The 28000-nt window shown below is 45.3% G+C and overlaps 1 protein-coding gene across 8 annotated transcripts; it reads left to right on the plus strand.

Annotated features, from left to right (window-relative positions):
* The first annotated feature begins 158 nt into the window (after window positions 1-158).
* LOC142590128 (uncharacterized) lies at window positions 159-27986 on the plus strand. Of its 8 annotated transcripts, XM_075701999.1 has the most exons (14): window positions 159-194; window positions 2457-2578; window positions 2825-2946; window positions 3819-3941; window positions 9782-9901; window positions 12058-12203; window positions 13389-13509; window positions 17223-17344; window positions 19175-19250; window positions 21230-21374; window positions 22556-22676; window positions 24025-24146; window positions 27041-27644; window positions 27748-27986. In XM_075701999.1, the coding sequence occupies exons 8-11, from the start codon at window positions 17227-17229 to the stop codon at window positions 22637-22639; spliced, it is 423 nt and encodes a 140-aa protein (XP_075558114.1). In that variant the 5' UTR covers window positions 159-194; window positions 2457-2578; window positions 2825-2946; window positions 3819-3941; window positions 9782-9901; window positions 12058-12203; window positions 13389-13509; window positions 17223-17226; the 3' UTR covers window positions 22640-22676; window positions 24025-24146; window positions 27041-27644; window positions 27748-27986. The 8 variants fall into 8 exon arrangements, 7 of the variants coding, with proteins under 7 accessions (XP_075558114.1, XP_075558119.1, XP_075558115.1 ...); XM_075702004.1 differs by having other exon boundaries at window positions 27041-27986; XM_075702000.1 differs by lacking the exon at window positions 21230-21374 and having other exon boundaries at window positions 19175-19298; window positions 27041-27986.
* Window positions 27987-28000: the final 14 nt, after the last annotated feature.

Consider the following 28000-nt stretch of genomic DNA (forward strand, 5'->3'; position numbering starts at 1 on the left):
AGATACGTTGGAGACGTGCCAAATTGTACTTCTTCTTTTCGTTTTTCTTTCCTTAGGCTCATGACGGCGCGCATTTCTTACGATGCATCCTACGGGCCTGACAGGGGGGGGACGCCAGCAAGCACTCACGGTACCTAGCAGCAAGCCTATATTGTCTTCAGCAAGCCTATATTGTCTTCAGCAAGCCTACAGAGGTGAGTGTGCTCGCATCGGTGACGAGGCAATCGTGTGGTTTTTTTTGTAAATATTGAATCTCGAAGTAGCGTCGAGACTCTTGAATGTCGACTTCCTCTGCGCTTACGTAACAGATTATTTTACGCACCGCTGGTAAAATAATCCACGGACCACGGTTTAGGACGATTTCCAGCGTATGAACTGATTTGGCCGTATTGGCGCCCATGCCTCTATAGGAAATGGGGGCGCCTATTCGCTATAAGAAAGTTCTGAAAATTTGAAACGTAATGCAGGGCGTGTTATTTGCGAAAGGGCTGACCAATGCTGAAGTACTTGCGTTTGAAGAACACAGGCAAGTACACCGACCATGACATCTGCGAATGCCAGCGCCCAGCGCTAAGTAGTTTTATCAAACGACGCTTATTAACCTCACAATCATTATCTAATCAGCTCGCGAACTGTTTAGTTTGCAATGCCCCGCCCATTGTAGATCGGAACAAGCCGTCTTAGAGCGCACTACTTCTGCGCTATCTAATATACGACTGATGCGCATCCAGCATCTCTTATCATTAGTTTTCTTTTTAGCTTTCCCTGATAACGTGATGCAGCAGGCTCGCAGGCTAGGTACACTGCATAGGTGTGTCGCATGCTACTGAGTACCCTGACTGATGATGTGAAACATGGCAGCTCCTACACCTGCCTCGACCACCCGCTTCCGCACGAATATGTCCATACTACTCGATCTATGGGGCGATGAGAGAAATAAATGGGAAAAGGAGCCTTCACTCCGTCTCATCGCACGCTCAGGACAGATCACAGGCAATATCTAGTGGTTATTATCGATATCAACTCATTGTTATGACGCTGCAAGCCCTAAAGAGATGCACCCGAGCGCAGAAAGCAATCCATTTCTACAGAGAAGATGGGCCTCGAGCCATAAGCGTTGTGAATGCGTGGGCATTGATAAGTGCCCTAAAGCTATATCCTTGCGTGCCTCATTCTGTGAATTCTACACCAATGACCCATCCAACGACGAGGAGCTGCCTCTGTATAATGTTACTTTGGCTCGTGATACAAAATCAAAGATTACGCAAAGTTAAATATCGATATCGAAAACCGCATGCTCTTGGACAGCACTGGGGGACTGTGCGTAGTGTGGCGTTTGTCCTTTGCGTGCTCCGTACGTCCGACGCTGGGGCGTCCGACGAAGATACAACCCGCGGTAATCTGTGCGAATGGTGTCGTCGTAATTCAAGAGAGGTTCTGGAGAATTCCTCTGTTAAAAGTGACAAACAGCGCAAGTTGATTCTGATTGACAACAAAAACGTTAGAATTTAGAACAAGTACGTTTCAGCGTAGGAATATGTGTATTACCTAACGGTGCCAGTACAGTCGCCATGTTGCGCACTTCTACTGACACGTATGTCCTGACTACTAGCTTTAGCGAAGGTAAAAGCGAGGATATCGTCATTCCCATAGCATTCTTTCCAGAAGTCACCGTATTTCGGGTGGACCAGTACAAAAGCGACACGCATGCGCAGTGCCACGTCTCAGTACGAGGCGCTTGCTGCATAAGAGCGCAAGAATGCAGTTTCACGCGCGCTCGCACATACGGTGATATTTTGTCCCCACCTGTACCTGTCGTTTTGCCTACAGAGTGCATACACGCTATTTACAGAAACAAAAGTTTGGAGTATATATGCTTTGTTTTTCTTTCGGTTTCCTTTTACTACAAAACGATTTCAGTTGTGGAAGGAAGGCGTCGGAGTTCCGTGGCGACAGTTGTATGTTGGCAAGAGTCAGGCTGACCATAGGGAGTTTTGCTTAAGACGACGAGTGCTGTCGTTATAGGCCTAGAGGAATAAACAAAATAAACGATAGCAAATTTAAAGCCTAGATATGGATTTAATATGAAGCTACCTGCTGCTAACTGCTACAGTAACAAAATAAAACCCTAACAGCAATTTCAGAAAAAAACCAAGAAGGCTTGAGAATGCATCCCAACGCTTCCTTAAGAACTAGGCCGCTTCGTCTAGGGCCAATGGGGAGGCAAAAGGTGGGCGTGTGCGTATTTGGCAATTTGTGAAACGCTACAGGAAGTCAATGTTTGCGTATCTGTTACGTCAACGGTGTGCGCAGGGCACTAAGAGTGGCACCTGCTAAATAACCACATTGGGTGACTGCTTCAAAAAAGGGTTTTTCAACGCCTGCCTGGATCGCACGTCTTACTGTCTTTGAGACGCGACAAATTGTCCTGTTTCTATTTTTTTTTCGTTCCTTAGGCTCATGGAGAGCGCGCATTTCAAACGATGCATCCTGCGTGCGTGACACTTGGTGCGGCGCCAGCAAGCACTCACGGTACCTAGCAGAGAGCACGACTGGTGTCTTTAGCAAACCTATAATGGTAAGTGTGCTATAAGCGGTGACGAGGCAATCGTGCGATTTTTGCAAGCAATCAATCTCAAATAGCGTCGAGATTCTTGAATCTCGACTTTCTCTGCACTCGCGTAATAGTACTGACCACTGGTAAATATTCCGGTGACTACGGCCTACGACGATTCCCGGCGCGTGAACTCCTTAGGCCGTATGGGCACCCCTGCCTGCATAACAAATCGGGGCGCGTATCCGCTAAGAAGGCTCTGAAAGTTAGAACATCTTATTTGGAAAGCGCTGCATGGAGCGTCCGGAAGAGAAAGACGACGTCGCCACAAACCCGGAAGAAAGAATCCGGAAGACTAAGTTCGCCCTCTGGATACTCATCGTTTGCCTAACGTAAGCGGGGCGCTGCGACGTGCGTGCTAGGCAAAAAAATATTGCTTGCTAGATTTCTTTATAAAATGTGAATGTCGGGAAAACGTATGCTTTGAATGTCAAATTAAGTTGCCAAATAATAGGAATATACGTAAACATTTCCCACACTTACACGTAGTTAAGACAAGGATTGGGATTAGCCCCCTCCCTGCCTTGCTATGACCCCAAATTTCGACAAAAAGTAGGAAGCTATTTATTGCTCTGTATTCGAATGAAAGCTTTTGCCGGCAATGAGAAAGTAATTTTACTCTAATTGTCAGCAATTTTCGCACAACTACAGCTTAAGGACACTGGATCATTCACAGTCTTAGTGGTATGATCAGCAAACATGAAACTGAACATGAAACTGAATATTCTGATTTTTCTGCTGTGTCTATCGAAATAAGTCCATCCACGAACGTCACCTCTCTTGAAGTTCATGTTGCGAAATGTGTGATAATTACCCATCGCCAAGGCTTACGGAATAACACAGCGATTTGTGCGTTCAGCACCAAAACCACACTTAGCTGCCGTGTGGTGATTTCTAACTCTCGTGGCCATTGTGGGGAAAGTTTCGGTTTTCAATGCGCTGTGGCAAGAATCAGTCGGCATGTGCCTATTTCGCAATTTGTGAAAGGCTGCAGGAAGCCACTATTTGGGAGACTGTTACTTCTACAGGGGTGCGTGGCACTAGCTGTGACAGTGGGTAAATTTGACGTTGGATGACTGCTCGAAAGAAATGTTTGGGTTTCTGAACGCCAACTTTAATGAAACATCGTACTGTGTTTCTAAGTAAGGATACATTTTGTACGTTCCAAATTCGCATCTTTCTTGTTTTATTTTTTCTTCCTTAGATTCGTGGCTGTGCACAATTCTGACAATGCATCCTGCATGCGTGGCACTGAGGCGGTGCCAAGTGGCAAGGGCAAGTGAATAGCCGAGACACGCTGCCTGGTGTCTTTCGCAACCCTCTAACAGTAAGTGTGCTCTGATTGGCGGTGAGACAAACGTGTGGTCTTTGCGTACATTATATGTAAAAGCAGCACCAAGATTCGTGAATGTCGACTTCGTTTGCAGGGACGTAGTAATAATGATCAATGGCTAATTACACAGGGATGACAGATTGCCCAGGACACACTGTGAAATCTCTGAATTAAAGCATTTCGGGTCGTCCGTTGTTATAACAAACAGAAGCGTATAGTACATGGTGCGCTGCCAGAGTCATTATGTACAAGTTAGTGAATAGAAGTAAAATTGTGCCATTCATGCCGCACAATGGCCTTCAAACGATCCATTCTCACCATTTCACGGCGTGTAAGGGGGCGTTTTCATTGACATGTTCTTTTAGGGCCTTGAAGCTTTCGTTTGTTCCAACTACCGCGATCGCTTTTTTAACTGCGCAGTACATTACGGTCGCAGGGACAATCATTGCCATGTTTTCAAAGGCACAGGGTAGGTAGTATAGGCAGCAAGCATGCTTTATAGCGTTTATTTGCTCTTGCTCGTGTAAGCTATTATTGTAGCATGTCGTCACGCTATGGTTTATTGTTCTCATCACAGTAGCCTCTATGAAGAACTTTGTGGAGCCAAGCAATCAGTCGAAAAATCCAGGGAAATTAACGACTTACGTATTTCTTTCTCCGACTGTTCTATTGTACAATTTGCAACAACATTCTTCCCATTGAATACAAATGAAAAAGCTGCCCCCCAGTACGAACCCAAACTATGGACTTCCTACCTATTGAACCACGCCTACGACTGCTTGCCTGTCCACTTAGTCCTTGCAGTGTTCCACCGTGGTGGCAGCTGCAGCTAAATTGGTGAAGCACATAACTCGTTGCGGGGTGGTTGTTGGTGTAATAATACACTTGCACGTCTTCACTGCGGCACCAGCCACAGTCTAAGGTTGCTTTAGTCCTTCGAGCTAAATGAATCAATAAATGATCCTGAAGCGGCATTGTGAATCGCGCTGCTGACAGTTCCGTGGATGTGTCAGTGTGCGAAGGAGCAAGCAAGCCATAGTAAAGCAACACTTTTATCAAGATGCGTCGTCGCCACGGTCGCAACAGTGGCAAACCACCGTTGTAGAACTGTAAAAAAGAACAGCCCCACTGTTCCTGATCTGCGAAGTCTTCTCTCGCAGATCCCTGACTGACATAAGTTGACACGTTTGTTAATGTAAATGTGACTTGCTTCATAAGGTAAGAGCGTGCATTTAAACTCTTCCTGGTGCAGTGCTTCGCTACGTTTTTCAACGCTCAATCTGTAAAGTAGGGACGTTCTGTATAATAAGCTCTAGTGTCGCTCCAAATTTTTTACTTAAGATTTATAAATACGGAACCTTGGAGACGCACGCTACTGTGTCAAATCTCTACGCTGACTGAAAAAATGGGTTAAGAAGCCAAAAGAGTAGGTATGGCAGTCCTGTTAAGGGAATGGCGGGAAGGCTAATAAATAAAAATCAAGTGGTGTCCCAGTTAAACTGAGGTAGTAGGGACAACTAGATTGGTGAGTAGAGAAAACCAGGTAAGTTGGTATCAATTCAGGATATCTGAGAGCAACAACTGGACAAAGACAAAAAAAATTAATGCGGTCAGAAGCGCTGTTTGTCAGTTGAATTTTTTAAAGCGAACTCAAGGTCATATATACAACGAGGATTGGGCCTTATAAAAACAGCACCAAATGCACCACGAAACTCTAAGAAAGAAAAATTTATGCAAATATTGTGGCTTCTTTTCCTCAAATACCGTACTTATATTCATGCTGCCGATCCCGCCCTAAGAAAAATCTTAGTTTGTTCAATCCTCATACCCTTCAGTGCTCCTAGATTTATACCCGTAGCCATTGACATGAAATATCCGAATTTACGAAGAATTTCAGCATTTCAGCTGCTGCTTCTATAGGAAGGCTGTGTCCTGGGTACAAAAGCACGGTGTGTAATGAGAACGTAATTTATGACATGTTGTTTGCGAAAGCAGTCAACCGGTGGCAGACTATTCGCGTTCGAGTAGCACGGCGAACAAACTATTCGCATTCCAAGAACGCGTGCATGTACACCAACCATGATATTTTGGGAGGCAACCGGCCAGCAATTTAACGCCTTAGCACACTTAGCGTATTGACCCCGCAAGTATGTCCGTCGGTCTGTGTGCCCATCCGTAACGTCTATCATACTGCGCTCCATAACGATAAACAGAATAAATCCTGAAATGAACAACTTGAAAATGTTTGGGCTGAACATCCGCACTTGCAGATGGTGAATATATCTGAGCCTTGCATATTTATTATTTCCTAAAAAGTGTTGTAACGGCACTACAAAACAAATGTCTGAGGAGGACAATTTCTGTGAAGACTTTGTTGCAATATTTCGTGGCGGTGAAATAACAGCCAGCTCTAGGATCACATGCACAGCCGAATTCTATGGCAGTGGCAAAATTCTGGTTTTGCCTAAGTTGAATGATAAGCACGCCACATACCCGATGCTTCTCGGTGGTCGCGGGATGCACCTTCGTGTGGAGGTTCCCTCACCGACCGAAATTCCACCAATCTCTGAGGCCTCCTGCGCAACACAGAGAGATAAGCACTCAATGAGTTGAAAAGGATAACTAGTCATGTAGTATTATTGTGAAATTCTTAAGGGGCTTGTGGCAATGGCTCATACCCGAAAAAAGCGGCGCCTAGTCCAGCAAGAGAAAGAACTAGTCTCATATCCCCCTAAACAAGCAAAGATAGGTAGTGCGCTAGGTACTCGCATGTGTCATTGAGGAGTTCGAGATACAACGCCATGCACTTTCTTCACACTGCTACTCGTGTCTTGCAAGAAGCCTGACCCCTCGGATCGTATAATGCACTAGCACGTGTGTAGCAGGCTTTCGCATTGAAAGTGTTACAGGAGTGTAACATGCTGCCGAACTTATTATGTGGGACTCATGACAGTTGATAATGGATCGACGTAGATGGACAAAGTGCTAATGAGCGGCAAGGGCTTATAATGTTGAGCAATTTTAATGCGGTTGATCATGACAGGATATGGGTCGGATAAAGTTCATAAGGACAACGTTTAATCTGGGTCGGATCAGTTCCAATAAGGTTCATGTAGACCAATGAGGCATGATAAGTGTCGGTTAAGTCTATTAAAGACGATAACCGATAAGGGTTGATAAGGGTCGCATCCAGTCCAATAAAGTTGATAATGACCGATAAGGCTACATAACGGTTTATACTAGTTTGAGCAAGTTTGATAAAATTGATAATAAAATTGGGCTGCGCGGCACATTGGTTCGCAAGCAACAGTTATTAAGGTCACTTTTATTATCCATCTGATTTGCTTGCAAAAGGCTTAGTGATTGCAATCAAATACCGATTGTAGTTCAGAATATCCGGTCGGTCTTACTGCTCACTTCTGTTGACTTAACATACGACTGAGCCGTATTGGGTATGACTGCGTCAGTGTTTTTATTACGAAATATTCTTTGAGAACAGTCATCAACATTTCTGACCATGGCTGCCGCCTGCTGCTGCTGTTTTGATTAACACTCGACTGCGGGACGACGGCGCTATCTAAGAACAATGGCTCACACTACTTAGCAGTTGACGGTAGAGGGGGAAGCCGGCTTGCGCATGCGGATTGTAGGCCCTATGATGGAGAAGGCGAGGGAGCCACGAAACTGAGGGCTGCAATCAGACGAGAGAGGAGGCACCGGGGAGGATGTGGCATCAGCTTGCGCATGCGCTGCGTCGCTTCTTAACCGCGGGGCCGGTCGCATCGACGGCTCCAAGGGGAAGTCGGGTACTCCTAACAAATGGTGCAGAAAGCCAGCTTGCCTCTTCTAACGCCTATAACACAGGTTGCGTTCAAAGGCGGACTGAAACGCAAATCTCCTCTCTCGGGGCATCCTTGATCCAGATGAGAAGGTACGTGAGATGAGCCGAGAAAGTGCCTCGCAAGTTGTGCTTATAGAGGTTATAATACGGCACGTTGCATCTCTTGTATGTTTTAACTACGCGTGATGCGTAATGCGGCAGGTGACACGTCAGGCCCACTGCGTTGATGTGTGGAGCAAGTGTCTACTATGGTTCGTTAATGATGTTGCGAAACTTGTCAGCACGTAGACTAGCCCCAACAACGTTTACTACCGAGTATGTCCAGTAAGAAGTAAATGGTAAAATTAGCGTTCCAATTCTTGTTACCTCATGCTCAAGATAGAAAGTAGGTAATGTGCAACGATTATTGTTTATATCAGCTCACTGTTATGGCGCTGCAAGGCCTAAGTGATGTACCAAATGGAAGAAAGTGTTCAACTTCCAATTAGGAGGTGGACCTTACAACATCAACGTTGCCAATGCGTTGCCATTGGGCAGTGCCATCAAGGTTAAATCTTTGCGTGGGTAATTTTAGAGAATGGTAAATCTTTCACACATCCACCGCCTGGAACAGCATCTGGAAATTGTCGGTGTAATCATAGTACCTGCATAGTAAATATCATAGTACCTTACATAGTAAATAGCCGGGACATTGCATGGTGTCTTTCGCAGACCTCTAACAGTCAGTATGTCCTGATCGGCGACGATTCAAATGTGTGCTCCTTGCGCACATTTTATGTAAAAGTACGCCAAGATTCCTGAATGTCGACTTCGTTTGCAGTAAAGTAATAATGGTTAACGTAATAACTGATCAATGGTTAATTACTCAGATGATAGGTTGCCCAGGAGACGTTGTGAAATCTGAATAAATTTAGCTCTGGCCCAGATCGCGCAAATTAAATCATTTCGGATTGTCCGTTGCAATAAGAAACGAATTATTTTCGAAGAACTTCAGCGCTTGAGCTGCTGCCTCTGTAGGAGGGCTGTGGCCGGCATAGGAAAGCACGGTGTGTATTCACTGAGAAAGATGAGAGCGTAATGTAGGGCACATTGTTAGCGAAAGCGGTTGTAGGTCTGATAATTCACTTGCACGTCTTAACTACGGCACCTGCTGCAGTGTATTCTGCTTTGGTCTGTCGAAGTAACTTAATCAATCAATGAGCCTGAAGCGGCATTGTGAATCGCGCTGCTTGCACGCCTTGAAATGCTGCAAGTTGTCTGCAATTTGTCTGCAATTTGTCTACTACAATTTGTCAATCAGTGTTCATCGACAGGTGTCCATGTGCAGATGTTGCCACTCTCGAATTCCTAGAGCTAAAATGCCATGACAATTACCAAGCACCAAGGCATACGTAATAAGACTGCTTTGTCCGTTCACCTCTAAAACTGCGTGTAGATACCGAGGCGTAACTTGAAGCTCCGTGGCGATAGTTGGTAAAGTTCGCCAGAATGAGGCTGACCATGGGGAGCTGCGCTGAAGAGAACGACTTTCATTATAGGCCTAAAGGAAAAAAAGAAAGCAAGTGATAGTAAATGTGAAACTTAGAGGCGGAACAATAATGAAGTTACTTGCTGGAAAATGTTCCACTAACAAAACGAAAACCCATGCAGCATTTCAGAAAATGCAAGAACGTTTGAAATTTCATCCCGACACTTCCTTACGAACTAGGCCGATTTTTCTAGGGCCAGTGTGGAGGAACAAGGTGGGCATGGGCATATTGGAAATTTCTGAAAGACTTCAGGAACTCAATATTTGCGTATCAGTTACGTCAAAAGTGTGCACACGGCACTAACTGTGACACTTGGCAATAAAGAACTTTGCGTGACTGCGTAGGAGAAATGTTTGTGTTTTTCAACGACTGCTTAGATCACACGTCCTACTGCCTTTAAATTCGGATACCTTTGAGACGGGCCAAATTGTCCTGTTTTTATTTTTCCATTTTTCGTTCCTTAGGCTCATGAAAGTGCGCTTTTCTAATGATGCATCCTGCGCGCGTGAAACTGGGGCGGCGCCAACAAGCAGGCCCGGTACCAAGCTGAGAACACGCCTGGTGTCTTCAGCAAACCTATAAAGGTATGTTCTCATCGGTGACGAGGCAATCGTGTGGTTTTCGCAAACACTTAATACAACGGTAGCGTCGAGGTTCGTAAATGTCAAATTTCGGGGCGGTGACGTAATAGTACTGACAACTTGTAAATAATTCAGGGATTACCGATTAGGATAACTTCCAGCGTATGAACCGTTTTGGCCGTCTCCATAAGATGGAAGGATGCGCATTCGATGAGGAAGATTTGAAAGTTTAAAACATCCTGCAGGACATATTATTTGCGAACGCGGCCGAAGAGTCGTGAACTACTTGCGTTCAAAGAAAACGCGCAGGCCCACCGACCATGGTATTAGCGAATGCAACCAGTCCACGCCAGGTTGTTTTTCGCAATGGACGCTTAATAATCTCACATTCATTACCTATGTAATCTTCTTGCGCAACGCTTAGTGTGCAACGCCTTGCTTTTCGTAGATCGGAATGCGTGGTCTATTTTGGTACGCACGACTGCGGCCTGAACTAATTTACAACTGCTGCGTATGTCGTATCTCTCCTCATTGGTTTTTGTTTGTAGTTTGCGTGATACCTGACATAGTACTCTCGCAGGTAAGGTTCATACCATAGGTGTGTGGTATGCTGCTGGATACCGCGGCTGTTTTTCGTGATGCTGCGAAAAATAGAATTGCCTAGACCTGCCCAGACTATCCGCTTCCCCACGAATGCGCCTTTGCTACTTGATCTAAGTAGCGGTGAGAAGAAAGAAATGGCGAAATGAGCCTTCACTTCGCATCGTCGCACGCTCAGGACATAATACGAGCAAAGTTTAGTCGTTTTCATTGACATCAACTGATTGTTATGACGCTGCAAGCCCTCCACAGATGCACCAGAGCGAAGAATGTGTTTTGTTCCCACTTAAAAAAATGGGCATGACACCATTAACGTTGACAATGCGTTGGCATTGGGAAGTGCCTTATAAAGCTAAATCCTTGCGTGCCTCACTCAGTGAATGCTTAATCGTCGACCTCAACACGGACAGGACCTGCTTCTGCACAATGTTTGTTCGTATAGTGGTACCCATTTGAAGATGAAGAGAAGCTATATACCTACATCCAAAACCCCATGCTCGCGGGCTTCATTGCCGAACTGTGCTTAGTGTGGCGTTTGCAAGCTGCATACGACCGTCGTTGGGGCATCCGCTGAAGAAACAAACCGTGTAGGTCGCTGTGAATGGTGTCGTCGCAATTCAAGAAAGGTAGTGAAGAATTCCGCGTATAAAAGTGAAAAGCAGCGAAAGTCGATTCTGACTGACACAGAACTAGAGCTAGAAAAAAAAAACTTTGCAACGTATAGGAAAATATAGATATCCCAACGGTACCAATAAAGCACCCGTGGTTTGTATTTCTACTGACGTGTATTGCCTGATAACTAGCTTCAGCGAAGGTAAAGGCGAGAATATCAAGATTATCACAGCAGAGTTTCCAGAAATGAGCGCATTGGCAGACACATCCATTTCATTTCATTTCATTTATTATCACCTTGAAGGCCCGAAGGCATTACACAAGGGGGGGGCAATACAAACACGTGTAAGAGTGGTTTCTTGCAAAACACCGAAAAAAAGAAAAATAACACATCGCTGATTTTGTACGAAAGGACAGGCGTGCGCAATGCCATGTCATGAGTACGAGGCGCTTAGCACGTAAGAGCGCAAGAACGCAGTTCACACGGGCTCGCATATCCGGTGATATTCTGTCCCGACCAGTACGTGCCATCTTATCTACAGAGTGCATGCAGGCCATTTAGAGAAAAATAGTTTGAAGTATATTTGCATTGTTCTCCTTTAAGTTGCATATTACCACAGCACAATTAAGTATTTTATGACAGATGATTTACGATTTTACTAGCAACTGAATGCTGTTTTCAACATTCTGTTCACGTTGTAGCCAAATACACATCGACTATCTTTCCACTGACAGCCTAAATAAATGTTTTTCGTTAACGCGAGCCTCGTAGTTCAACACATGAAATAGATCCCTTCAAGGAGTGCAAATATGGCGGCTGTACACAGAAGGTGCGGCTCCTTCTCGTGACTGCTCGCACGTGTTCGCCGCACTTCCTGTCCAGCTGCTGCGGCTGCTGCTCCATTTGCCGGGCGTGCTAATCGTCGCTGTCTTTGCATTCTTAATAGGCGGTCTGGTTCCGTTACTCGGACCGGCTGTACTCCGAAAGCGCTGCACTGAGCGGCCAGAGGAGAAAGGGCACAAACGTCACGGGCCCGGCAGATACCTCGGGCAAGACCACGTTCGCACTCAGGATTCTCGTCCTCCTCCTCACGTAAGTTGGGTGCAGCAGTGTGCGTGCTGGAGAAAAGAAAATGTTTCTGGGTAGATTTCTTAATGAAATAGGAATGTTGGGCAAACAGTTTCTTGTAATATCGAATCAAGTTTGCAAATGATTCGTTAAAACATTATTTTACGCGCACATTTACCACAGGTGCACGTAGTTAAGGCAAGGATTAACATTGGCACCCTCCGTGCCTTGATATTATTCCAAATTACGCCAGAAAGTATGAACGTTTTTTATTGTACCGTTATAACTGAAATTGTTACAGATAATGTTTTTAAGTAATTTTACTCGATTGTGGCGCATTTTTTTGCAGAACTAGCTGTAGCTTAACGACGCTGTTTCCACAGTGCGATAGGTATGATTAGAGAACATGAAACAATGCTCGCCTGCAGAGCACGGTTTGAGATACTACGATTTGTCTACTGTGTCCATTGAAAGACCTCCATCGACAAACGTCACTACTCTGGTAATGAGATGCAAAAACCATAATTACCTATCGCCAAGCCTTACGCAATAACACAGTAGTTGGTGCTTTCAGCAACAAAACGGCATGTCTCCGCATTGGCGAGACAAACTCCGGTGGCGATAGTTGGAAATGTTTTGTTTTTCCTTCCTCTGTAGCAAGACGGCGACTGACAAAGGGGAAGTGTCCCGAAGACGATGGCTGTTGTGGTCATAGGCCTACGTGAAAGATCGCAACAAATGCGAAACGTAAAGCTGGATTTAAAATCGAGTGTCTTGCTCGCAACTGCTGCAGCAATAAAATAAAACCCCGACCGGCATTTCGGGAAAAAGTCATTTAGGGATGCATCCCGAAGTCACCGGACGAAATCGGGCTCTTTTTCTAGAGAGATAAAAATAAAGTTTTAGTCCCAAAGCACCTAAGGCCCTTGTCCGGGCGTCCAGAGCTAACGGGGTGGCACTACGTCGGCATGTGACAATTTCGCAAATTCTTAAATGCTACAGAAAGTCAATACATGTGTTAAATACTAAGTTAAATGCTACAGGAATCAAAGTGGGCGCTTGGCACTGGTTAAATGCGACGTTGGATGACTGTTTAAAAGAAATGTTGGTGTTTCTCAACGTCTGCTTTGGTCAAACATCTGTGTCTCTAAGTACAGGTACCAAGGTACCTGTACTTAAAGTTGTCTTTTTCCATTTTTCGTTCCTCAGACTTGCGAACAGTGCGCATTTCTAACGATGCATCCAACGTGCATGACATTGGGGCAGCGCCAAAGAAGCCGGCGCAGAACATAGCCTAGACATTGCCTGGTGCCGTCGGAAGCCTGTGACGGTAAGTATGCTCTTAGCGGTGATGATACAACGTGTGACCATTGCGTGCATATTATTTAATAGTAGCGCCAAGATTCCTGAATGTCGACTTCTTCTGTAATGACGTGATTACTGATCAGTAGATTATAATTTAGAGATGATCAATTGCCACGTGGACATTGTGAAATCTCTGAAAAAACTTAGTTCTGGCCCACATCATGTAATTTTGCCATAAAAATGTCGTTGTATTAACAAACAGAAGTTTATAGTACATGATCAGCTGCCGGAGTCATCATGTACTGGTTAGTGAATACAAACGAAATTGTCATTGATGCTACGCAATAACCTTCAAACGATCCATTCCCATCATTTTGCAGTGAGAAGAGGTGACGTTATCACTTACGCGTTCCTTTTAGGCCTTTAGAGCTTTCGTTTCTTCCCAGTATTGCGAACGCTATTCTAACTTCGCTGGGCATTACGGCCGCTTTCTCTAGAGGAGCTTATAGCAGGGACAAGCCGTGCCAAGTTTTCAAAGGCGCAGGTTTGGTAAATCAGCAGCAAGCATGCTTTATAGCGTTTCTTTGCTGTTGCACTTGTAATCTATTGTTGTATCATGCCAACAGGTTATAGGTTAGTATCCTCATGACAGTAACCTGTATAAAGGTTTTTCTGGAACCACGCAATGAAGCCAAGAAATCCAAGGAAGTGAACGCCCTATGTTCCTTTTTTCTTTTGCTTTCAATTATTTCTCGTTTGTACAGAGTTGAAACAGCCTTCCTACTCAATTCAAATGAAAAAGTTTGCTGCCAGTAAGATTCCAGTCTACTCACTTACTACGTGTTAAGCTATGGCTACGTCTGCTTGCCCGTCCACTTAGTCGTTACAGTGGTCTTTTTATTTGCTTTCAATTATTTCTCGTTTGTACAGAGTTAAAACAACAGCCTTCCTACTGAATTCAAATGAAAAAGTTTGCTGCCAGTAAGATTCCAAGCTGCTCACTTACTACGTGTTAAGCTATGGCTACGTCTGCTTGCCCATCCACTTAGTCGTTGCAGTGGTCGATCATGCTGACAGCTGTAGCTCAATTGGTGAAGCACAGAACGCGTTGTGCGGAGGTTGTGGGTTTGAGAATTCACTTGTGCATCTTCACTGCGGCACCTTCCGCAGTCTAATCTGCTTTGGTCGGTCGAACTGTATCAATGAGTCTGGAGGGAGTGCGACAATCGCGCTACTAGCAGTCATGTTGAGGTGTCGGCGTGCAAAGGAGCAAAAATCAATGAGCAGTTAAGCAACACTTGTCTCGAGATGTGTCCTCGCCGCGGTCGGCACAGAGGTAAGCCAAAATTACACAACCGTAAAAAAGAAAAGCCCCGCTGTTCCTGATCTGCGAAGTCTCCTCTCGCAGGCCCGTGTAACTGACGTGACTTGCCGCGTTTGTTAAGATAAATGTGACTTGCTTGATACGACTGGAAAGAGCCTGCATTTGGACTCGTAATGCAGCAGTGCTTTGGCACGTTTATCGACGCTCACTTGGTCAAGTAGGGACCAAGCTGGCCGAGCGTCCGAATGAGCTCGCTTGCCCGCGAGGGGTTCGCAACTCCAAGGACCGCTCAGCATTCAGTTGGCCGTTAATGCTTCCGCATTCAAAGCTCATAAGATGTGATTCGGCGTCCTCCGGTTTTTACTGATGTTTAAATAAGAAGCTTTAAGGCTTTCGATTAAAACAAAATTAAGTTATTTTGGTAATAGGTTCTTTCACGTGGACTTTTTTACTCCGTGCAATTGTGTTGCTAATTTAGCAATGTTTATGCTAAATTTAACCCCATGATTAATTACTTCTCTCCACCTTGCGGGTTTCCGCGGAACTATTACGTCAAGCGTGCAGAGCAGTTGGGTTGCGTAGAGACGGGCGCTGAATTTATAGGGAAGGATGTCGAGGGGTGTAGCGGTTACCAAGTGGGAAGGCATACTGCTTGTATTATCTTCCGTTCGAGTATTCCAGATTACGGACAGCACCTTGGAATTTTGTGGGAGAGATGTTATTTTAAAAGCACAGTCTCCGTGTTACAGCGACTGCGTTCTTATTTCGCACCATTCAAGGTGCTCTGACGCTTTGGTACACTGCTGAGACTACTACTGAAAAATACCAGTGCATCCGGCTGACGCTGTACACCATGCATCAGAACTGTTGCCCAGCAAGTAAGAATATCACAAAGACGGGCCAAATATTTAAAGTTTCGAAGACGCAAGGACACTATTAACTATTCGCAACCGTATTCGAAAAACAGCGATTCTGCATTCTTGAATAATAAGCACCGAAATATAGCGCAACAACCAGATGTTGCACTCTTGCTTGATGATCGGTAGCCAAATACCGAGAAAAAATTGGGAGGACGCTTAAGCTTCGTCTTAAGAGTGGAACGCGATAGCGGTCAACTACCCCTTACTGCTTTTCATGCTTGCCGGCCACTGAAGCTTATGTAACCGTAACGTTTTTCAGGAAACGCTGGCTGCGAACGCTATGCACAAAGGCGAGCTTTCTGCTAGAAACGCGGCCTCTTGCATGAGTCGATCTCCTGTTATTCTTTCACGCTTTTATTTCAGTCTGAGAAGAGCTAACATAAAGGACATGCGCTGTGGGTGTTCTTTTTTTTGTTGTTGTTGTTGATTACATTTGCTTGTGGGCTGCCATTCTCAAAATTCCGAGGAACAACACTGTATGGAATGAAAGAAAAGGTACGAGAAGCTTTGATGGCAGAGAAGTGGCTTCGTACACGTGGTTAAATATTTGGTGCCTAAAACATTTTGTTGAGGCGACGGCTGACGCTGGACGCCGTCGCGGGACGCCGACGCCAACGCCGGATTTCTGCGACATGGGCTCCTTAACGCTATCGCGTTAACATAATGCCTGCCGCACCTCCGCCGCGGGTTGGCCCGGCGTTTCACTATCGCCGGGATCGGCCCACGTATGGGGAGTGCTTAACGCCTGGTTCATCTCCGTCGTGGGTCGGCCGGCATTGGACTAACTTCGGTGTCGGCCCACGTATGGGGAGTGCTTAATGCCTGCTGCACCTCCGCTGCGGGTCGGCCCGACATTGCACTATCTCCGAGATCGGACCACGTATAAGGAATTTTTTTTTTTTTTGCTTTCAACGACACGAAAACTTCCTTGGACGGTAGAGGTATACAGCTTCGCTGTAAAAGAAAGAGCGTTTAAGAATGCATCCCGCCGGTTCCTTACGAAGTAGGCCTCTTTTTCTAGGGCCAACAGAGAGGCAGAAGATGGGCATGTGCATATATGGCAATTTGACCGGCTACAGGAAGTCAATATTTGACCATTCATTTCGCCAAAACTGTGCGCAGGGCACCAACTGTAACACTCGGAAATAACAGCATTGGATGAATGCTTAAAGTAATCAAAAATAACGTACAGCGCGAAGGACAAGGACAGCGATAGACGACATACACAACGCTGACTTCCAACAATATTGTATTGCGTTGCCACATCGTGTGTATATATACAAGAAGAGGCATGCGCAGAAAATGTACAAAAGTCACATGGGGTGTGGCAGTTACTTGGGTTACCAACTAGCCCAAGCAACCACCCTAGGCTTAAAGTAGTGTTTCGGTTTTTCTACACCTGCATGGATGACACGTATTACGGTCTTTAAATAGAGATAACCTTTCGGACGTGCCTAATTGTCCCGTTTCTATTTTTTGTTTGTCGTTCCTTAGGCTCATGGCAGTGTGCATTTCTAACGATGCATCCGACGTGCGTGACATTGGCGCGACGCCAACAAGCACTCACGGTACCTATAGCAGAGAGCACGCCTGGCGTCTACAGCAAGCCTATAGAGGTGAGCGTGCTCGCATCGGTGACGACGCGATCGTGCGGTTTTTTGTAAACATTCAATCTCAGAGTAGAGTTGAGATTCTTGAATGTCGACTTTCTCTGCACTGACGTAATAGTACTGACCGCTGGTAAAATATACCGGCCGACTGTGGTTTACGAGGATTTCCGGCGCGTCAACTGCTTTGGGCGTATTGGCGCCCATGCCTGTATAGTAAATGGGGGTGCCCATCCGCTCAGAAAGCTCTCAAAGTTTGAAACGTATTGCAGGACATGTTATTTGCGAAGCTCTGCATGGAGCGTCCGGAAGAGAAAGAATAATAATAATAATATTAGGGGTTTTACGTGCCAAAACCACTTTCTGATTATGAGGCACGCCGTAGTGGAGGACTCCGGAAATTTTGACCACCTGGGGTTCTTTAACGTGCACCTAAATCTAAGCACACGGGTGTTTTCGCATTTCGCCCCCATCGAAATGCGGCCGCCGAGGCCGGGATTCGATCCCGCGACCTCGTGCTCAGCAGCCCAACACCGTAGCCACTGAGCAACCACGGCGGGTGAAGAGAAAGAAGACGTCGCCACAAACCCAGAGGAGAGTCTGCGCAAGACGACGTTTTCCCTCTGGACACTCGTCGTTTGCTTAACGTAAGCGGCGCGCGGCAACGAGCGAGGTCGGTAAAAACACTGCTTGCTAGATTTCTTAATAAAATGTGAACGCTGGGAAAACATGTGCATCGAATGTCAAATTGAGTTGCCAAACAAGTTGTTTAACATGAAATGCGTAACCATGTACCACGCATCCACGTAGTTAAGGCAAGTGTTAGGATTAGCACCCTCCGTGCCTTGTCATTTTCAATTTCGACAAAGTGCGAACCTTTCTATTGCTGTATTTGAATCAGACTTTGCAGGTAGCGTTTTAAAGTAATCTTACTCAAATTGTCAGCAATTTTCGGAAAACTACAGCTTAATGACACTGGATCATTCAAAGTGTGAGTGGTATGATCAGGGAACATGCAACTCAATGTTTGCCTGCGGAGCAGGCATTTAAATGCTCCGATTTCTCTACTGTGTCCATCGACAGACGTCACCCCTCTAGAAGTCAGAGATGCAAAATCTATGTTAATTACCTATCGCCAAAGGCTTACGGAATAACACAGTGCTTTGTGCGTTCAGCACCAAAACCACACGCAGCTGCCGTGTGGTGACTTCGAACTCTCGTGGCCATTGTTGGAAAAGTTTCGTTTTCCAGTGCTCTCTGGCAAGAATGAGGATGACTATCAAGGGAGGTGTCCAGACGGCGACGACTCTTGTCGTCATAGGCCTATAAGAAGAATCACAACAAATACAAAAAGTAAAGCTGGATTTAAATTCAAGTTTCTTGCTGGTAACTGCTGCAGCAATGAGATAACAACCTAACCGCCATTTCGGAAAACCCAAGACAGTTTAGGACTGCATCTGTACTTTCTCGGACGAACTCAACCGCTTTTTCAAGAGAAAGAGAAATAACGTTTATTAGACCCACAGGGACTGAGGCCGTGGCCCGGGCGCCCAGAGCCAATGGGGGGAGGCAGGAGGAGGGGAGGGCCATCGGTCGGCATGTGCCTATTTCGCAATTTCTGAAAGGCTACAGGAAGGCAATATTTGTGTGACCGTTACTTCAAAAGGGGGTGCGTGGCACTAGCTGTGACAGTGGGTAAATGGGACGTTGGATGACTGCGTGAAAGAAATGTTACAGTTTCTGAACGCCTAGTTTAATCAAACCTCTTACTGTGTCTCTGGATAAGGATACCATTTGCACGTTACAAAGTGTCATCTATTTCATTTTTTCCTTCCTTAGATTCACGGCTGTGCGCATTTCTCACAATGCATCCTGCTACGCGTGACATTGAGGCGGCGCCAAGAGGCAAGTGCAAGTGAGTAGCCGAGACACACGGGCTGGTGTTTTCCGCAAGCCTCTAACAGTAAGTGTGCTCTGATCGGCGGTGATACAAGTATGTGTAGTCTTTGCATACATTTTATGTAAAAGTATCACCAAGAATCGTGAATGTCGACTTCGTTTCCAGGGACGTAATAATACTGATCAATGGTTAGTTACACAGATAGATTGCCCGGGGGACATTATGAAATCTCTGAATAAAATCATTTCGGGTCGTCCGTTCTGATAACAAACAGAAGCTTATAGATGAGCTGCCAGAGTCATTATGTGCGGGTTAGTGAACAGAAGTAAAATTGTGCGATTCATATGCTACAATAACATTCAAACGATCCATTCTCACCATTTCACGGCAAGAAAGGTGGCGTTATCGTTGAGATGTCCTTATAGGGGCTTGAAGCTTTCGTTTGTGCCAACTACCGCGATCGCTATCTTAACTTCGCAGTACATTACGGTCGCAGGGACAAGCATTGCCATGTTTTCAAAGGCACATGGTCGGTCAATAAGCAGCAAGCATGCTTTACAGCGTTTATTTATTGTTGCTCGCGTAAGCTATTGTAGTATTATGTCATCATGCTATAGGTTATTGTCCTCATCACAGTAGCCTGTATGAAGAACTTTCTGGAGCCAGGCAATGAATCGAAAGAAAATCCAAGGAAATCAACGCCTTATGTTTTTTCCTTTGCTCTGATTTTTCGGTTGTACAATTTGCAACAACATTCTTCCCGTTGAATACAAATGAAAAAGCTTCCCCGCAGTACGATCCCAAACTACGGGCTTCCTGCCTATTGAACCACGGCTACGTCTGCTTGCGCGTCCACTTAGTCCTTGCAGTGTTACACCATGGCGGCAGCTGCAGCTTGATTGGTGAAGCACAAAACTCGTCTCGGGGAGGTTGTTGGTGTGATAATTCACTTGGACATCTTCATCTGCCGCATCTGGCACTGTGTACGCCGCTTTGGTCTGTCGAACCAAATGAATCAATCAATTAGCCTAGAGCGGCACTGTGAATGGCACTGGTAAGAGTTGTGTGGATGCGTCAATGTGCAAAGGAGCAAAAAGTAAGCCGTAGTAAAGCAGCACTTTCATCGACATGTGTCGTCGCCACGGTTATGCGGTGAACCACCATTGCACGACAGTAATAAAGAACAGCCCCACGGTTCCTGATCTGCGAAATCTCCTCTCGCAGGCTCCTGACTGACGTGACTTGACAGGTTTGTTATTATAAGTATGACTTGCTTCATGAAAAGGCAAGAGCGTGCATTTGGACTATTTCTGGCGCAGTGCTTCGGCACGTTTTTCAACGTTCACTCTGTAAAATAGGGACCAAGCTGGCGGAGCGTCTGAATGAGCTCCCTAGCTGCCTCTATAGGAAGGCTGTGGCCGGGATTCACTGAGAAAGATGAGAACGTAATGTAGGACATATCTCAGGCACACCCGCACGAAAGGATGCGCATGCACAATGCCATGTCTGAGTACGAGGCGCTAAGTACGCAAGAGTGCAAAGAATGCAGTTTCACAGGCGCTGGCATATGCGCTATTTTGTCCCCACCTTTACCTGCTATTTTGTCTACAGAGTGCATACAGGCTATATATAGAAAAATAGTTCGATGAATATCTGCATTTTTTCTGTCGGTTTCATTTTACTACCAATTTATTATTTTATTTACTGGCAAGCGAATGTTTTCAACATTCTATTCACTTTGTAGCCAAATACATATCGACTATCTTTCCACTGACAGCCTAAATAAATATTTTTTTTTGTTAACGCGAGCCTCATAGTTCAATACGTAAAATAATAAGTCCCTTTAAGGAGTGCAAATCCAGCGGTTGTACACAAAAGTGCGACTCCTGCTCGTGACTGCTCGCACGTGTTCGCCGCACTTCCTGTCCAGTTGTTGCAGCTGATGCTCCATTCGCCGGGCGTGCTAACCGTCCCTCTCTTCGCCTTCTTGATAGGCTGTGTGGTTCCGCTAGTCAGACTGGCCGTACTCCGAAAGCGCTGCGCGTAGCAGCCTGCAGGGAAAGAACACAGCGTCACGATCTCGACAGATATCTCGGGCAAGACCACGTTCGCACTCCTGATACTCGTCGTCGTCCTTACGTAAGCGGGGTGCAGCAGCGTGCGTGCTAGAGAAAAGAAAATATTTCGGGGTAGATTTCTTAATGAAATAGGAACGTTGGGAAAACACATTCCCGCAATATCGAATCAAGTTGACAAATAATTCGTTAAACATTGTTTTACGCACACATTTACCACACGTGTGGGTAGTTTAGGCATCGATTAACACTAGCACCCTTCGTGTCTTGCTATTAATCCAAATTATGCCAGAAAGTATGAACCTTTTTTATTGTGCTGTTATAACTAAAATTGTTGCAGGCAATGTTTTTAAGCAATTTTTACTCGATCTTGGCGCATTTTTTGCAGAAGTGTAGCTTAACGACACTGTATACATAGTACGATAGGTATGATTAAAAAAAGCATGAAACAATGCTCGCCTGCAGAACACGGTTTGAAATACGATTTGTCTACCGTGGCCATTGAAAGACCATCGACAAACGTCACCAGTCTGGTAGTGTGAGATGCAAAGACCATGATAATTACCTATCGCCAAGGCGTAGGCATTAACACAGTGGTTTGTGCTTTGAGCAACGAAACTGCATGTCACCGCATTGGCGTGGCATCAAACTCCGGTGGCGATAGTTTGAAATGTTTCGTTTTTCCTTTCTCTGTGGCGAGAGGGAGACTGACAGAGAAGTGTCCCGAAGACGATGGCTGTTGTCGTCATAGGCCTACGTGAAAGATGGCAACAAATGGAAAACTTGAAGCTGGATAGAAAATCAAGTGTCTTGCTGGTAACTGCTGCAGCAATAAAATAATACCCCGACCAGCATTTCGGAAAAAAAAATATAGGAACGTTTAGGGATGCATCCCGATGTCACCGGATAAAATCGGGTCGTTTTGATAGAAGGCGAGAAAAGTAAATTTGTTAGTCCCAAATCAACTAAGTCCAAGGGCCCAAAGCTAACGAGGTGGCACTAGGTTGGAATGTGAGTATTTTGCAAATTTTCAAATGCTACAGAAAGTAAACCTATATGTTAAATACTAAATTAAACGCTACAGGAATCAAAGTGGGCGCGTGGCACTGGTTAAATGCGACGTTCCATGACTGCTTAAAATAAATGTTTGCGTTTCTCAGCATCTGCTCTGGTTAACATATGTGTCTCTAGGTACGGGTACCTTTTGTGCACTCCAAGTTGTCTTTTTCATTTTTCGTTCCTCAGACTCGCGAACAGGGCGCATTTCTCACGATGCATCCAACGTGCATGACATTGGGGCGGCGCCAAAGAAGCCAGCGCACTACATAGCCTAGACATTGCCTGGTGCCTTCGGAAGCCTGTGACGGTAAGTAAGCTCTTATCGGTGATGATAACAGGTGTGCCCATTGCGTACATTTTATTTAATAGTAGCGCCAAGATTCCTGAGTGTCGACTTCTTTTGCAGTGACATAATTACTGATCAGTAGTTTATAATATAGAGAAGATCAATTGCCACTTAGACATTGTGAAATCTCTGAAAAAAAATGTTGTTGTGACCCAGATCAGGTAATTTTGCCGTAATATGTCGTTGTATTAGCAAACAGAAGCTTATAGTACATGATGAGCTGCCACAGTCATTACGCACTGGTTAGTAAATACAAGCCAAATTGTCATTGATGCTACACAATAACCTTCAGACGATCCATTCCCTTCATTTTGCAATGAGAAGAGGGGGCGTTATCACTTACGTGTTCCTTTTGGGACTTTAGAGCTTTCGTTCCTAGCATTACGAACGCTATTCTAACTTCGCAGTACATTACGGCCGCTGTCTCTAGAGGAGCTCATAGCAGGGACAAGCCGCGCCAAGTTTTCAAAGGTACAGGTTTGGTAAATCAACAGCAAGCATGCTTTATAGCGTTTCTTTGCTGTTGCGCGTGTAATTGATTGTTGTATCATGCCGACAGGCTGTAGGTTATTATACTCATCACAGTAACCTGCATAAAGGTTTTTTCTGGAACCAGGCAATGAAGCCAAGAAATCCAAGGAAGTGAACGCGTTATGTTCTTTTTTGTTTCAATTATTTATCGTTTATGCAGATATGAAACAACAACCTTCCTACTCAATTCAAATGTAAAAGCTTGCTGCCAGTAAGTTATGGCTACGTCTGCTTGCTCGTCCACTTAGTCGTTGCAGTGGTCTATCATGCTGACAGCTGTAAGCTGCTATTGCCTGTCGAACTAAATGAATCAATCAAGGAGGCTGAAGTGGCACTATGTATCGCGCTGCTTATAGTTGTGTGGATGCGCCACTGTGCAAAGGAGCTAAAAGTAAGCCGTAGTAAAGCAGTATCGACATGTGTCGTCGCCACGGTTATGTGGTGAACCACCATTGCACAACCGTAAAAAGAACAGCCCCACCGTTCCTGAAGCCTGCGACGGTAAGTGTGCTCTTATCGGTGACGATAATAATGTGTGGGCTTTGCGTACGTTTTTATCTAATAGTAGCGCCAATATTCCTGAATGTCGATTTCTTTTGCAGTGACGTAATAAGTACTGATCAGTGGTTTCTAATTCAGACAAAATGCGACGTTGAACGACTGCTTAAAAGAAATGTTTGAGTTTCTCGGCGCCTACTTTGATCGAACATCTATCTGTCTCCAACTACGGGCACCTCTTGTGCGTTCCAAGTTGTCTCTTTCATTTTTCGTTCCGCAGACCAACGAACAGTGCGCATTTCTCACGATGCATCCAGCGTGCATGACGTTAGCCTGGCGCCAAAGAAGCCAGAGCAGTACATGGCCGAATACATTGCCTGGTGTCTTCGGAAGCCGGTGACGGTAAGTGTGCTCTTAGCGGTGACGACACCAACGTGTGGGGCTTTGCGTACGTTTTATCTGATAATACCGCCAAGATTCGTCAATGTCTACTTCGTTTGCAGTGACGTAATAATTACTGGTCAGTGGTTTATCATTCAGGGATGATCGATTGCCACGGAGGCATTGTGAAATCTCGGAAAAAAATTTTATCCTGTAGATTTGCCTTAATCTGCCGTTGTAGTAACAAACAGAATCTTATAGTACATGATGAGCTGCCATAGTCATTACGCACTCGTTAGTGAATACAAGCCAAATTGTCATTGATGTGGCACAGTAACCTTCAAACGATCCATTATCATCATTTTGTGATGATTAGAGGTAGTGTTTACTAAGGTAATCGCAAATAGAATCAGGAACACCTTAGACCTTAGGCTACTCAACAATAGACCATATTCACACTACCAATCAGGTGATAGAGAAATGTGTGAAATATAAGAGCCCCTTACATATAGCTTTCATAGATTACGAGAAAGCGTTTGATTCTGTCGAAACCTCCGCACTCATGGAGGAATTACGGAATCAGGGTGTGGACGAGCCGTACGCAAAAATACTGAAAGATATCTATAGCGGCTCCGCAGCTACCGCAGTCCTCCATAAAGAAAGCAACAAAATCCCAATAAAGAAAAGTGTCAGGCAGGGAGATACGATCGCTCCAATGCTATTCACCACGTGTTTACAGGAGGTATTCAGAGACCTGGATTGGGAAGAATTGGGTATAAGAGTTAATGGAGAATACCTTAGTAACTTGAGATTCGCTGATGATATTGCCTTGCTTAGTAACTCAGCGAACCAATTGCAAGGCATGCTCACTCACCTGGAGAGGCAAAGCAGAAGGGTGGTCAAAAAATTAATCTGTAGAAAACTAAAGTAATGTTTAACAGTCTTGGAAGAGATACATCTACTTACGGCAGGTAGTGATCCGGATCATGAGACTGAAATAATCAGAATAAGAATAGGCTGGGGTGCGTCTGGCAGGCATTCTCAGATCATGAACAGAAGGCTGCCATTATCCCTCAAGAGAAAAGTGTATAACAGCTGTGTCTTACAAGCCCTCACGTACGTGGCAGAACCCTGGAGGCTTACGAAAATGGTTCTACGTAAATTGAGGACGACGCAACGAGCTTTGGAAAGAGTATGTGTAACGTTAAGGAATAAGAAAAGAGCAGATTGGGTGAGGGAACAAACGCGAGTTAATCACATCTTAGTCGAAACCAAGAAAAAGAAATGGGCTTGGGCAGCGCATGTAATGGGGAGGGGGATAACCGATGGTCATTAAGGGTTACGGACTGGATTCCAAGGGAAGGGAAGCGTAGCAAGGGGCGGCAGAAAGTTAGGTGGGCGGATGAGATTAAGAAGTTTGCAGGGACCACATGGCCACAATTTGTACATGACCGGGGTAGTTGGAGAAGTATGGGAGAAGCCTTTGCCCTACAGTGGGCTTAACCAGGCTGATGACGATGATGATGAGAGGTGGTGTTACACTTACGTCTTCCTTTTAGGCATTTAAAGCTTTTGTTTGTTCCCAGTATCGCGATCGCTATTTTAACTTCGCCGTACATTACGGCCGCTGTCTCTAAAGGAGCTCGTAGCAGCGACAAGCCTTGCTAAGTTTTCAAACGCACAGGTTTGGTGAACTAGCAGCAAACGTGCTTTATAGCGTTTCTTTGGTTTTTCATGTGTAATCAATTGTTTTAGCAAGCCGACACGCTGTAGGATATTATCCTCATCACAGTAACATGCATAAAGATTTTTCTGGAACCAGGCAGTGAAGCCAAGAAATCCAACGAACTGAACGCCCTATGCTTTTTTCTTTCTTTCAATTATTTCTCGGCTACACAGGTTTTAATCAAGTCTTCCTACTCAATTCAAATCATAGTAGAGTGACGCAGACTGACTTACTACGTGTTGAGCTATGGCTACGTCTGCTTGGCCGTCCACTTAGTCGCTGCAGAGTTCAACCACGCTGACAGCTGTAACTTAATTGGTGAAGCACACAACGTGTTGTGCTGAGGTTGTGGGTTTTAGAATTCACTTGCACGTCTTCACTGCGGCACCATTCGCAGTCTAAGTTGCTTTGGCCTGTCGAACTAAATCAATCGGTGAGTCTGGAGGGCAGTGTTAATCGCGCTGCTGACAGTCGCGTTGAGGTGTCAGTGTGCAAAGGAGCAAAAATTAATTAGCAGTAAAGCAACACTTGTCTCGAGATGTGTCTTCGCCACGGTCGGCACAGCGGCAAGCCACCATTGCACAGCCCTAAAAATAAACTTCCTCAGAACTCTTGATCCGCGAAACCTCCTCACGCAGACTTCTGACGTGACTTGCCATTGAATAGGAATGTCAACCTATCAAATTCACGCAACGCATGCTTGTACCCCGGGAAAAGTAAGTTCAAGCGCATTAGAAGGCACGCTGAGACACATACCATATTTTACTCTATGTTAGCATTGAAAACCTGTCTAGTTCGCTGATATTTGGTGCGTGTAATATTTTCACAGTCATAACACAACAGCTGTCTGCCACACGCATTAGAATACATCCCACAAAAAAAGCAGCAGTGGTCTCGTTCACCTTGAAGCATTATTCTTGCCGCCATTCTATGAGGCAGCGCTATCAACTAAGTCCAATCTTCAAATGTCACCTGGAAGAATAACTGCATGCAAAGATATATCTAGAATTCTTAAATTTCCTGACAACGAAATATGCGCTCAGTCAAAACCACCGCAGACAAAATGGTCGATCAAGCCAGATGCTTGATATATATAGCAGGCTCAAACTCAACGTTTGGGCATCTTACTAGTTAGTGTATAGTTATAGATCTTGAGCTCCGCAACATGGCGTCTCATGACCTGTTTCAGGCGGCATCCAAACGTCTTCGCCGGCTGGCAGTGCAACAGGACGTCGAAGACGACCTCCGCGGGTCTACGGAGGCTGATTTCCGGGCGCAGGCATCATGGCTTCGGTCCTCCTGGAGTGAGGCACGCAAGGCGTCTTGCCACCTGCATATATTCGTGAGCTGCACCCTGACGGAGTCCGGATCACCTGCGGTGACCGCACACACACACACAAACACACCGCAGGAAGGTGATCTGCACACACTCTGAGCCATTCGATCGGCTTCCATATATGCAGCTCTTTACAACGAACCAAACAAAGGCAAGGTGTTGCAGTGCATCACCGACGACCCCGCCAGCTCGCAGTTCATGTACACCCGGTCTGTTACCCGATTTGAAGGCTGGCGTTTCGTCCACAATGCCAGGCTGCACCTGCTACCTCTAAACAGATCCGGCATGTGGGAGGCAGGTCGCGAGCAGCGCTGCACGACATTTGGGTGCATCACGAAGACGCTGCTCCACGTCCTCTGCCACTGCAGGCATAGCACCTCTCGCCACAACAAGATCATGGCTCTCGACGCTAAGATTTCGCCTGTACATCGACACCTTGCACTACGGTACCGACGTCGTTGACACCGTTGCATCCTAAGACCCAAAAACTATCAGTCAATGCGAAAATTTTGCTCACGATCCTATCTTAAACTCTTTCAAAAAGTTGGTCGTGAGTGAAGATATATCAGCATCACGTGAGACTTATCATCACTACTTGGCTCGTCACTAGGCCTGTGGACACCTTAACCTGGAACTATGATTTGACTCATGTTGTTTTTTACTTTTGCTCATCATCTTTCTCTAATTTATTGTTCCTCGCCACTTTATTTTCTGTACAGTGAATTACTGCAGAAAATGCTTGTCTTTGGTGCGAACGAAAGTGCTGTTATGAAACAATCGAATAAACAAACTTATCAGCTTATAATATGTGTG

Source organism: Dermacentor variabilis, chromosome 8 (genome assembly GCF_050947875.1).
Source record: "Dermacentor variabilis isolate Ectoservices chromosome 8, ASM5094787v1, whole genome shotgun sequence".
Taxonomy (NCBI): domain Eukaryota; kingdom Metazoa; phylum Arthropoda; class Arachnida; order Ixodida; family Ixodidae; genus Dermacentor; species Dermacentor variabilis.

Bases quoted from the DNA above. Each gene is read 5' to 3' on its own strand.
- LOC142590128 (XM_075701999.1), top strand. From the start codon at position 17,227: ATGGCAGTGTGCATTTCTAACGATGCATCCGACGTGCGTGACATTGGC. The intron at 17,345-19,174 runs GTGAGCGTGCTC...TTCCTTCCTTAG, and splicing joins TCTACAGCAAGCCTATAGAG to ATTCACGGCTGTGCGCATTT. The intron at 19,251-21,229 runs GTGAGTAGCCGA...CCTTCTTGATAG, and splicing joins GCGCCAAGAGGCAAGTGCAA to GCTGTGTGGTTCCGCTAGTC.